The following is a 12,704-nucleotide window of genomic DNA, read 5'->3' on the forward strand; positions in this document are numbered from 1 at the left end:
CACCCAGATTTTGGGCTAACAATTTTAAGTTTGCTGTCAGACTTCCAATTTTATTCTGCAGATAAGGGAAATAAAAAGATTAACTGAGGTCAAATTTTGGGCGTTAACACAAGAAGGATCTGGCATTAAGTGATTCTCATGTGTTGTGTTCAGAAACCAAAACATTACTTTACTGGTCTGTCATTTCTGAATAGTTTTATTGAATGTTTTCTGAAAAGACGAACAAAGAACTGAAGGATGGAGAAGGAAAGAAAGAAGGAACAGTGTGTAACATTTTGCAGAAATGGAATATAATGTTCATAACTATGCCTTCATTAGTGTATAATCACCCCAAACTAAGAATCGTTGTGTTTTCATTAGCTTAGAATGAGCCCTTCATATCTATATAGGGAGCGGGTCCTCTTCATGGAGTCTGGCATGTTGCTCCGCCGTGTTTCTCCAGCAGCCCAGCCGTCGTCTGACTTCCGTTGCTCCCAAATTAGTGTTATTATGGTAAGGATGACCTCTGAGCGAGGCAAACAGCGTAACCGCGTTTTTGCACTCGGCGGCTCACGTTACCTCAGTCGTGGAAAGGGAGAAGTGAGCGGAGGGGTACTCAGTTGGTTGCAATCTGCAACCACACCGCTAGATGCCGGCAAATCCTACACACTGTCCCTTTAACCACTTTAAAAGCTATCTTTAAAACACACTATATCTGGCAAATTCTTATTGGCATTTAAATTAATTGATGGCACACCTTTATAGCAGGCTTTGTACGTATAAATAGACTATTTCAAATCCTTTTTCATGTGGGTAATACATTTACTTTGTCTACTTTGTCTTACTGACCCTAGTAAATCCTTTATCTATGCACCTATTTCTGATGTTGTGCCAAAGTATTATTCTTTAATTAGTTGACCTCACTCCTTTTACCTTTTTAGTATGTTTGGTTCTAAATGAATAAACTGACTGAATTATATAATCATGCAACAACTATGAACCGTTACATTTCATGATCAGCGATATATAAATACTGTGCACCATCACTGACAAACAGATGTTTTTTTTAACTTTGCAGCCAATTAAATCAATCATTTACATTCCTTCCTCTCAGAGTTCAAACTGTTAGTCATGACTTTATATCGACCCGACATGTTGCACAAGTCAAAAAAAAAGAGATGTAGGCAGTTTTGACAACATGTCCCAACAGTTTTTGGATCTATGCTGTGATGCAGGTGTCGAACATGACTTTCACTTCATGAGAAAAGAGAGAAGTGAGAAACTGTAAAACATTTGTGATCAAGACTGCACGAGAATGAACTCTACTGGAGGGTTTTAGCTGGTTGAAAGAATAATGTGATTTTGTAAAGATGCTGCAGGATGGAGCTTGTTAACTGAAATAGAAATATTTTATTGGCCAGAGAGAATCAAAGGTCAGACAAGAACCTGACCTTACACCATACAGTATCAGAACATCCAACGTGTTAACATTCAACTCAAAACATCTGGCTTTAACAGTGAATCGCAGGCTTTGAACAGCAAGTCTAAAATAAAAATCGCGACGTTACAAAACGCTCCTATAAAATGTATACGATGCTAAGCGCTAACTGCTAAAAGTTGGTGTGCATGTGTATAAAAGTAAGCAGATGGAGTTGTAGGCATTAGAACATTAAGCTCACTGGCAGGCTATGTGGCAAACATTGCGATTCCTTCAGCTCACAACCAAAACGGTTGTGCCCTATCCCCTAATGACCTGTGTGGTGACATTACTGGTCGGCTGGTCACCCCTAATCTTCAGCTCACGGTTCATCTGGCACCAGACAAAGGGGTAACACCAGAACAGCTTGCAGCAGTCGTCACAGCACGAGCCCTGCAGGAGGAAGAAGAGGGAGATGAGAGAGATCCTCCAGTCGTTGAATTGAACGATATACTGTATAGTCTCAAAACTATGGCGTTTAGAGACTTATTTAGAGACTTTTTTTTTCTTATTTAGCAGGATATTTACTGACACGTAAGATATAATTGAGCCTGGCTGCAGTCCAGTTGAGAAGTATTAAGATCTTTTCAGACCAAACGCAAATAATTCATTCGAATAAATCACACGTCAGTTTAAAAATTCAAACCCATCTAACTCTATGAGCCTAGTCACTCCGAATCTTTTTGTTTCGATTTCTGAATTTTGGATGTCAAAAAAAAAACAACCAACCAATAAAATAATGACTTTTGATCACCGGATCAATAGATCTTCTCGGACGTCTATGTCATAATTAGGTTTATGGAGCCGACTGTTGCTAGACCGCCCGTTACAGGTTGGTGCCAGCCGGCAAGTCGCTCTGTGTGTGTGTAAGGGAGAGAGAAGGTGGACTATTTCACGCAAGTGTAAGATATTAGTAATAAATAATTATCATGAATGAAGCTTCGATGCTTCAAACTATCCGGTATTTTATCCTCTTATTGTTATTACCAGCAATGGAAGCATATGAACGCACTGTCTTTCCTTGAGAAATCCACAGAGCCCCGGAGGTAAGCTGACCATTATAACCTGACCATTAAGCCTTATATTAAAGGCCATGTATCACATGATAATAAACATATCAGCTAGATATGAACCAGTCCAGTCAGGAATGATGAAACCAGTGCAATAAGCTCAGTAATGCGACTCATTACGATAAAATGCTTCATAGCAAATGCGACCATATCATAACTTTTCTACACAGACCTGCACACTTAACGACTACACTATAACTAGCCCTTCTCCAGTTGAGCGTTGGTTTATTATAGTAAAAACAAACTTATGCATCGTCGATTGTGTGGCGATGCGAAACTTACATTTTCGGTGGAATGCACGGAACGCAAATATATATACTGGATATGAAAGGGTCTTTACTTTAATTTTTGCAGGTGGCATACAGAGACAAACGGAAACAAGGTTGATGAGCTGTGGAGAGTGAACCGAGACCGACAATTTGCCTTTTACATTGAAATCTATACATTGTGAAAATGAAAACACCAGTTTTTGAGTCAAATTGTGATCTAATTGTATCTTTGCACATCTAGGTGTCGTGACATCGAGATCCCTGTTTGCTGAGCAGGAAAGCTGCATGTTATAATCTAATACCAGTCACTTGGTATTCAGCGTACAACTGATGCTCTGAGCGATCACAAACAATCCGTTGCACTCATAATAATGGATTAGACTTCAGAGGGTTCAGAGGTTCGGTTTGTTTGTATTAAACTATGACTACTACATTGTTTGCGTAGTTTTGCCAATATTTGAATGCTCTGAATGCAGTGCCCTGAACACACACCAGCTATTGTGCAAATAGTGTACAGTCTGTTATCCCTCATAAACAAGGAGTGGCCTTCATAGAACCAGTAATGCAAGAAAATGCATCACGCTCTGCAAACAAATATCGAGTGTGTCTGTCCAATATGTAAAACATATTTGTGGATACTGATCAGATTTGAATGAAACATCAGTGAATGACACTTGTTATTTCTCTCTCCTTCATGTTAAGAATTTAGTACAAAATCTTTGTTAACACCTATTACCTATATTTCTAAATTACTGAGCCAAATATTGTTACTTAAAGTCTCTCAGTTTTGCTAAAAACTGTGTACTGAGTGTTCCCAAAGCTTGGCTTAAGATGAGTGGAGAGGAGTCTTAATTTGCCCCTAAATTTCATTATTAGTTAATCCAATTCAATTGACATCTTTAAAGACATTTAAAGTTATATTTCTAGTGTGTATATTTTGATCTTGTTTGCTTCTATTCAGTCTGTTTAATATATTTTTCCTAAATGCTTTTATTGTAACCTCGTAACTTGTGCTAAACTAATACATCTTTAGGGACTCTATGTAAGAATCAGAAATTGCTTGTTAACAGCGACACCTGTGGCCATTAAGTCAACGAAAGTCAGTGCCATGTTGCTCGCGCTCGCTCTACATAGACATGAACGAGCATCGATCAACACAGTGAGGCGACACACGTCAGCTAAAACCACAATATCACTCTATATTTCACCTGCTTGGCAGTAATGTTAGCTGACCAGACGAAGGTCTCTCCATGAATCAATGCTGATACTTTGTTTTCCGTGTGTGCAGTGTGTAGTGTGCGCGCATGCACATGAGAGGTGGAGCGAGTGAGAACGAGCGCGGTGTGTGAGTGAAGGCAAGCAGGCAGGCAGAGGAGCAGAGCAGCAACGACTCCGGCCCTGGAGATCAAAGCTACGGTCTCACCTGTGTCTTCTGGCCGCGGTTGTCGGTTGTCGACAGTCGACTTTACAGACAGTGTTTTGCAAGACCGGTTTCAATAGATAAACTGTAATTTTGCGGTTTTGGTTTTGGCGTGTAGTTTGTGTTGGAACAGCGTAGCCACACGCGAGCGCGCATGGGACACCGACACGATTTATACGTGTAAGAAGTTACAAACAGAACCTTCAGATATTTTTCTACAATGGCATGTTCAAAATGACACCAATAGGCCTAAAAGTTTGCAACAACTGTTGTGTGGTTGTAAGCATACTGTATATGCACATTGAACAGTATTTAAGTAGAGAAAAAAATGGGGAAGTGTTACATCTCACAGCTGTAACCACAACAACAACTTTTGTAAGATCTTGCAGTGCCTGTACAGGAACTTACTTCACTTGCAGTTACATGATGCACTGTGACAAGAGAAATTAAATTACCACACTCTTTGCCATGTTTCTTAGAATAAAAGTCTCCATGGACTTACATGTAGAGGCAATACAGAAATTAAACTCGCTTAAGACGTCCACGGTCGATTCACCTAAATAACAAAAACCTAAATAATCTAAGTTTTCTTACTCACATCTAGTTTTATTAGCGGTGGCTAGAGTACAATTGTACCATTTATAACCACAGCATACACATAAGATGTAGTGCTAATACACATATATTCACTAAGAAAAGGCGCGCCTACAAAGATCAATCTTGGGACTTTAAAGAGACGTAGCGACCAGGTGCCAGATTGTAAACAAGCATCGAAGAGGAAGCTACAAAAATGGTGTACACAGTGCAGAAGAAAAATGCTAATATAGCGAGGCGAAACGCCATGTCGGCGGAGCTTGTTCCAAAACGAGTGTGAATCTTTACTCGGCTTTCACCTGCTGGCAAGGACCTTAACACTAGTCTGACTCACTGGATGTAGACTGTGGGTATAAGTCGGCCACGTATCTCACGCGTCATTATCCACCCCTTCTGCTATCTGTGCTATCTGTTTTGCAAGGCCACCGTCGCCGCATCCTGTGCTTAGTGCCGCCCCAGATGATTGTGATTGGTTTATTGGGATGATAATGTGTGGAGTCAGACCTTTCTTTAGTGCTGAGGAGATAACACTAGGTGGTGTGCGCTTCTGGTGTCGTTGAGCCGGGGGAGGAACTTTGAATGCTGCGTTTACAAACTACAACCGTCAAATCCTACTCATTCTGCCTTTAACACCCGCCTAAAAAAAAACTGTATTTTGCTGCCTTCTCTGGTTTAAAGTTTCAAACCTGTTTCATGTCTGACCACGCTCAGCATCACTGATGCACTAGTCTCACATAGCCAGACCTGCTGCACCTATAACCACATTCAACAGTGATGTCATAGGGTCTTGTGCATCACTGCAGCAATTGGCGGCAAGACTTTCCGGGGATGTCGAGTTACTCTTTAAGAATCAGCATTGGATCATTCACCTTAAAGTCGATTTTATTACCCTGCCCTAGCCAACACTTTAAGCGTACCACCCGCCAGACTTACAGGGATGTTGTGGCGCTCTCTGATGGAGGAGCGGAGCATGCAGGACACCACACAACAGACGTCCAGGAGTGGCATGGCGAAACACCAGCCATGGTCACTGGCTGTCTGGCACTGCATGCAGGGGAAGCAAAAAAGGCCGCAGCAACCTTGAGGGCAGAAGAAAAGAGAAATAAGAAGAATATATGAACTCTGACTGAAAGAAGACATAACATTAAGGTGAGTGTTAAGATTTACAGTATATGTACAGTATATACTGAATATGTATGTATACTGTACATACATGTATATCACACTTGTTTTGGGTGTCCTCTTAGAGCACAGTCGTACTGAAGATTGTGTTGAAATCTTGAAATTTACATAACGTTCGTATTGATATTTCCCAGAATACAGGAACCTTTCTTTCTTCAACTAAATTTAAAGAGGAACTTCATCACTTTCACCAGTTTCATTTTACTGTTGGGAACTACTCTTCACGTGAAAATGATTCATTATCTGTGGCTCTGGAGGAGCTTTGTGAAAATAACCCTGATGGTGTCTCAGCAAAGCCGTTGGCTTGGTTTCAGAAGTGTGTGGGGGCTAGATGCTATTTATTGCCTGCATTTATATACATTAAATCAATCCAGCAAATAACAAATTATGATAAAGTGGTTATTGTGCTTTAAATAATGATTGTATGACAAAAAAGGCTAATTAGTTTCCTTTATGGATACATGCTACTTTGACAGCTAATAACCTGAGTAGTTTGCAAAACACTCGCTGCCGCACGGTAATATCTGAAGATGAGTGCATCAATACTTTTATCGACTCTCATCTGGATTATGGTGGCTGGACAGTCAGAGGACGATGACACTTTTATATTGTGTGAAACTTACAGGTGCCCATATCACTGCAGCAGTCGCACATGCCGGTGCTCCATGTCCCAGGGTGGTGTTGGGAGGTGGTCACCACCGTCACCATCTGGCCTGGCTGCTGCTGGATTGCCATGGCTGAAAGATACAAGACAGAAATGGAGAAACTGGGGACTTCTCCATACACACAGGAATCTCTGGATTTCCTATGATTGGTTAAGTCAGGATGGTCACAGAGGTTTGAAGCTATACCGTCCAAAGTGTTGCTACTGAAACATGTATATCTGTGTTAGTGTAAGCTACAAGAAAGACCGAGTGTTGTTCACACACAACTAGCTATACCTATGTGTCCATGACTACATCTTTTTGAGCAATCTTATTGAAGAAGAAAAAAACATTATACAGAGTGGATGTGAATGTGCTGGTATCAAAGCTATCATTGTGATTGACTGGCAACTTGTGCATTGCATTTCTAGCAGTGCATGCTGGGTGAGACATACTTTCCGCTCTCTATTTGACACCCCTGAGGTCAACCCTAACCAACACCTTCAAACAAACAGGAAAATCAACCATATTTCTACCTCAAGTTGCTGATGTGACTTGGTATGTTTGGTTTACTGGATTAGTCAGATATTACAAGAATAAAGTCATAATTTAACGAGAAAAAAAGACGTAGTTGAGGCAGTCGTGGTTACGGTTGTTGGAGGTGCTGCAGACGTAGTTGAGGCAGTCGTGGTTACGGTTGTTGGAGGTGCTGTAGTTGTAGGTGAAGCTGTTGTAAAAACATATATTTAAAGAATATGTAAATACGCAATGGTGCCCAAACCAAAAGGATTTTTTGTTTGATGTCAAACTGACATTGGTGCCAGTTTCACACACCTATAAGAACCATCATAAAAGGGTAAGAAAAACTTGGCTTTACAGACCTTTTAGCATCTTATCTACTTCTGAATTGGCTAATATAATATTTTTTTTTACAGTTAATAACAAATTCTTTACGTAACAAGATTTCTGATTCAATACAAGTTGGCTTAGAAAATAGCTCATCCTGCCCCACACAGCACTGTTTAATGCATGGATTGAACTGCACAACACTGAAAACTGTTAAAGCTGTCTTTATGAATCTTGTCTTTATTTCTTGTATACTTGTATACTTGTATTCTTGTAAACTTTAAGAGAAAAAAGAAAATAACACGTAAAATGACTACTTTATAATATTATGACTTTATTATCATAATACTTTTTTTTTCTCGTAAACTTCTGACTTTTTTTCTCGATAAGTTACTACTTTATTCTCGTAATATTACGACTTTATTCTGGAAATCTCAGATGTTTTTTCCCCTCAATGTGGCCCTAATACTCCATAGTACATTTGCTCTTTGGCCCTCACTGCATTAGACTTATATACTATGTACTTAGACTATAAACTGTGTTACCTTCATCACAATGATCAAATGTTTTGCGGCTCCAGACAGATTTATTATTATTTTTTCTGCCTAAAATGTCTCTTTTGATGGTAAAGGTCGCTGACCCCTGCCCTAGATAGAGGATTTGATCCATATTCCCCACCCCTAATGACGTCATACTTTTGGCCATCCACTGTGTTTAAGCCAATACCTTAAAATGCCTTCTAGTAGCGTTAAGCGTTAATACCATAATCAATATCGAAGTAGGAATACTGTTTAATAACATTGAACTCCAAACACAATTTAATTGTGACTTTTTTCGTAGAAAAAACATGTTACACTTAAATGTCTGCTGTTTTCACCCTCTACTAGCTCCAACACCAGCTAGCGCCATGTTAGCATTATCTTAGCTTAACCGTCATTTTTTGGCTAGCTCGGTCAAACGCAGCACTAGCTTGAAAGTTTCAAATACCAACCTTTAAAATACAACTTCTTTTCTGACCGACTGCACACAGTCTTCAGTTTTTTTAAATTTCTAACAAAAGAACTACTGTCTTTAGTGTAATGTAGATTGATGTGACCTTGGTGGGTCGCAGCTAAGTTTACGAGTGATGTGTCAGTCAAGAACGAGCCGGTTCAAAGAGCCGACTCTTTTAAGTGAACGATAAGAGCCGGCTCATGTCTGAGAGACGTTTTTTTTTTTTTTCTTTTTTCTTTAATTAATTCAAGGCAGAATGATAGGATGATCATCTCCGCGCCACGGGCACTCCATACACTGACTGTGACTGAATGTTGTGTTAACGACGTCCGTGTGACCAATCAGGTGATGACAGACAAGGATCATACCATCAAGCAGGGAGGGGCGGGGGTGCGCGGCGCGCTGATGGTACGTGTCCACAGGTTCCGTGCTTTCCACGCTCCCCATTCATTGTCTATGCAAGCAGCCGCGCAATGCATTCTGGTAGCGTGGCGTCGCGTTTCGAGAGACTAGGCGTGCAGGAAGCCCGCTCCTCATTTGCATGAAGTTGAAGTCCTGGCTACTTTATGCAAATCACGGGCGTCCGACGCGACGTGCTGCCTCTCGAAACTCCCGATAATCTTTTAAACTAAACGTTGTCGAGCCAAAATAAAGACAGATTCATCAACTGCATGGATTATTTCTCGCCTCAAATGTTTTCAGAAACACATTTCAGTGAACTATTTACGTGAAATAAGAGGAGATAGTTTTCAAACGAGCCTCCATACTGGTTCCGGTTTGAGCAGCAGCCAACGGAGGGAAAACGTTCGTCCAATCAGGAGCCGAGTGCCTTGTTTCTAGGGACAGCCCACCAAGCGTCTAATGTTGGGAAGCGTCGCGTCGCCTCGCGATAAAAAACGCCCCTGTGGACACGTACCATGACGGTCTACAGGTACAGAGCAAGAGGGAGAGGAGGAGAGAAAGAGAGAGGAGTGCGGTGCACGAATAGCAGACAAGATGAGTGACAGTCGGAAACGAAGCAGCATGTAAAATTATGGTATTCTGGAAATTATAAGGTTTAGTATAATTATATTGAATAATTTAAGTGATATATGTGCACAATTACTAATCATAGGTCAAAACAGCGCTAAATTTGGCTGAATTATAAAGTGGTAAAACGAAGAGCTGTTTGAGAGCCGAAAGAGCCGGCTCTTCTTGGTGAGCTGAGCCAAATGATCTGGCTCACTAAAAAGAGCCTGAATTCCCATCACTACCAGCTACATCATCATCTTCTCTCTGGTGACTTGCAGTTTTTCCCATCTGGTCCCAAGGTCTAGAACAAAGCACCACAGGAACAGCTTTGTTCCAGCTGCAATTGTTCATTTAAATAAGTAGCAACATTTGCACATAATGCACTTACAGTATCGCACTATATCGCAATATACTGCATCGTAACCCTTGTGTTGTGATATGTATCTTATCTCCAGATTCTTGCCAATACACCGCCCTAGAGTTTACGATTCTAACGCGCTCTTACTTTGTAAATGTCAACTTCCGGTCGCAGAATATGTCTTCTAGTGATTTTATTTTTGTTTTTAGAAATAGAAAATGAAAATCAACCTGTTTTTTTTAGTTTAGTTCATCCCTTTTTGACCATGAGAAAGAAAAACGTCTTGTATTTCAATTTTTTTTTTTGTATTTTAAAACGAAAATCAAATAACCACTTATTTTTTTGTCTTTATCTATATCTGTTTGTGAAAGGAAAATCAAATGACCAAAAGATACACTGACCCTGTGGCCTTCTTTTTGCTGGCTCCTGATGCCAGCAGGCCTTTGAGTACTCTTTGTCATGTTTTTGGTGTGTCTGTCTTTTGTCTCTACTTTACTGTCAATACGGGTGCCATCCTCTATTCTGGCTGTAAAACAAATCTAAGTATACAAATAAAGTCACCTCAACCTGAACCTTGAACATTCAATCTGCTACTTAGCTATAAAGCTGTCCTTATTAAGTTATAGCAGTCAAATAAAATCAAATGAATCAGTGTAAAAGTATAAAACATTTTTGTTTAGCCTTCACTGCACTGATAAAGGCAATTTTTATAGGTAACGTTACAGTTTTCTTTTATTCTTCTTTTTCTAAAGGAATGGAAAGTAACATTAATGGTTGATTTTGTCATGCAAGCGAGTATTTATTTTAGTTTTTGTCACTGCAACTAGCAAGTGAATCTAAGTGAACCTTTAGTTACAATAAAACAAACCAATGTTGCTGGCTGAACTACATGATACCTAATATTACATTATTATAAGCTCACTGCAGGCTCAGCATCAGCCAAAGACTGTTAATTGTCATATTTAGGCTAAAATACAAATTTTTTCTTACCTTTTATCTTGTTCCGTGAGCTGAGCAAATGAAAAAGTCAATGGAAAATTTGGTCCTTTCACCATGCACTCCATGCGATAAGTGTGTGAAGGAAACCACATGCCCTGAAGGCTGTAACTGCTTCATCACTTTCTGTTTCTCAGCAAAGACTGCCCCCTTTACTCCCCCACACACACTCACACATGCAGTATAAAATGACTCAAAGATCTCTGTTGAACAAACTAGCACAAGTTTGTATTTGACGTTAAAGTAAAACTAAACTAATATGCAAAACTAACAATTTGCATGAGGAAAACAACGATTGATCAAACTTTACAGGCTATACTGACCAAATAAAGCCAGCTATAGTAGGAAATGTAAGTGCACACCCAACAGTCCATTTAGTGCAAGATACAGACATAAAATATCTATTATATTATGTTTACCAATGCCTTACAATATCCTTTCAAATAAAATGATAAATGACATAAACAAATATGAAGCTGAGGGCAGCATAATAGCACCACCTGCAGGCATTTTATAAAGAAAGATTGCATTTAGATTTTGATGAATTTTATAAATTGGACTTAGAAATTTGTTAAAATGTTAAAATGTTAAAATTTGAATTGATTTAGTTGTGAAAAACTTAAAAAATATATATTATTTAGAGGAGGGATGGAAACACAATCTTAACAGGTTAATATAAGACTTTTTATTATAGTGTATTAGATAGATAGATAGATAGATAGATAGATAGATAGATAGTAACTTCAAGTTTCCAGCATCACAGTTCCATAGTGCAAAACATATTAGTAAAAAGGCAGTAAAAAAGTTAGTAGTGCAAAGTACAAAGTACAAAAAAATATTTACATATATATATAATTACATAAGTGTACCTTAGATATGGTACTGTAGTGTGTACTGTAATCAGTCTTTTTACTGTTATATATTTTTACTGCTGTGGAAAAAGGCCAAAGCTTTTGCCAAAACATATTTCCTGTGTCCTGTGTGAACAACAGAGACATTGAATGGGTCTCTGTTGGTTCGAGGTTAAGGGAGTGAAAGATTAGATAAGACTATTTATAAACAAAAAGAGGATGCAGTATGCAAGTGTCAGGGTGTTCCCCCTCTGCAGACTGGGTGCGTCATCTTTCGAATAAACAGACAAGGAACTCGAAAATCTCCATAACTAATGGAGCTCAGTATATGAAGCTACAACACTCATTATGCATTGGTGGATTGGATTGGATCATTATATAATTTACTATTATGATAGGTGGATTTATACAATATTATAACAGGAGGAAACACACCAATTACAGATTTAATTCGGCTTCTGCATGTCCCGCTTATGGCTATGCAATTTCCATTTTTTTTGCATAATATCCTTTCAAATAAACTGATTAATGATTTAAACAAATATGAAGCTGAGGACACCTGAGGGCAGCAGAATAACACCACCTGCAGGTCTGTGGATTGTGGAGAGGCAAATGACTGAAATTGGTGGCACGCTGGTGATCCCGTGAGGCTGTGGTCATATTTACACATCAGAAACTAATAAAATGTTGGACAGATTAAAAAGTGAAGGTCATGACCATGAGTACATTACCAAACCAGGCCCTGGTGTCCATTGGGGGTCAGACAGGGAGGGCCCTGAGTCAGTGCCTGACTTCTGATAAAAAGCCCCTGCTCACACCCATGGGAAACCCCACACAGGTGATTTTGATTAATTAGCCTGATTAGGACAGAGTCATGTGTGCACAGACAGTCTGATGTCTCCTTCTACTGGTAGCTTTGGAGCAGGACAAGTGACACCTTTACAATTTATATTGGTAGATGGAGTCCTGAAGTCTGCAACTAACGAATATTAGTTAGAATAACTATAACGATTA

General features: G+C 39.5%; 1 protein-coding gene across 2 annotated transcripts; it reads right to left on the reverse strand.

Annotated features, from left to right (window-relative positions):
* Window positions 1-1,369: 1,369 nt before the first annotated feature.
* On the reverse strand, window positions 1,370-11,001 carry ponzr1 (plac8 onzin related protein 1). 2 transcript variants are annotated; one of them, XM_037758860.1, is made up of 4 exons: window positions 10,834-11,001; window positions 6,615-6,728; window positions 5,743-5,888; window positions 1,370-1,849 (listed from the first exon to the last, which is right to left on the reverse strand). In XM_037758860.1, exons 2-4 carry the CDS (start codon window positions 6,724-6,726, stop codon window positions 1,718-1,720), a joined length of 390 nt encoding a protein of 129 aa, XP_037614788.1. In that variant the 5' UTR covers window positions 6,727-6,728; window positions 10,834-11,001; the 3' UTR covers window positions 1,370-1,717. The 2 variants fall into 2 exon arrangements, with proteins under 2 accessions (XP_037614788.1, XP_037614787.1); XM_037758859.1 differs by lacking the exon at window positions 10,834-11,001 and adding an exon at window positions 8,473-8,629 and having other exon boundaries at window positions 1,706-1,849.
* Window positions 11,002-12,704: the final 1,703 nt, after the last annotated feature.

The sequence above is a fragment of the Sebastes umbrosus genome, chromosome 22 (assembly GCF_015220745.1).
Source record: "Sebastes umbrosus isolate fSebUmb1 chromosome 22, fSebUmb1.pri, whole genome shotgun sequence".
Taxonomy (NCBI): Eukaryota; Metazoa; Chordata; class Actinopteri; order Perciformes; family Sebastidae; genus Sebastes; species Sebastes umbrosus.

Bases quoted from the DNA above. Each gene is read 5' to 3' on its own strand.
- ponzr1 (XM_037758860.1), bottom strand. From the start codon at position 6,726: ATGGCAATCCAGCAGCAGCCAGGCCAGATGGTGACGGTGGTGACCACC. The intron at 5,889-6,614 runs GTAAGTTTCACA...TCTGCCCTCAAG, and splicing joins CTGCAGTGATATGGGCACCT to GTTGCTGCGGCCTTTTTTGC. The intron at 1,850-5,742 runs GTAAGTCTGGCG...TTCCTCCTGCAG, and splicing joins GAGAGCGCCACAACATCCCT to GGCTCGTGCTGTGACGACTG.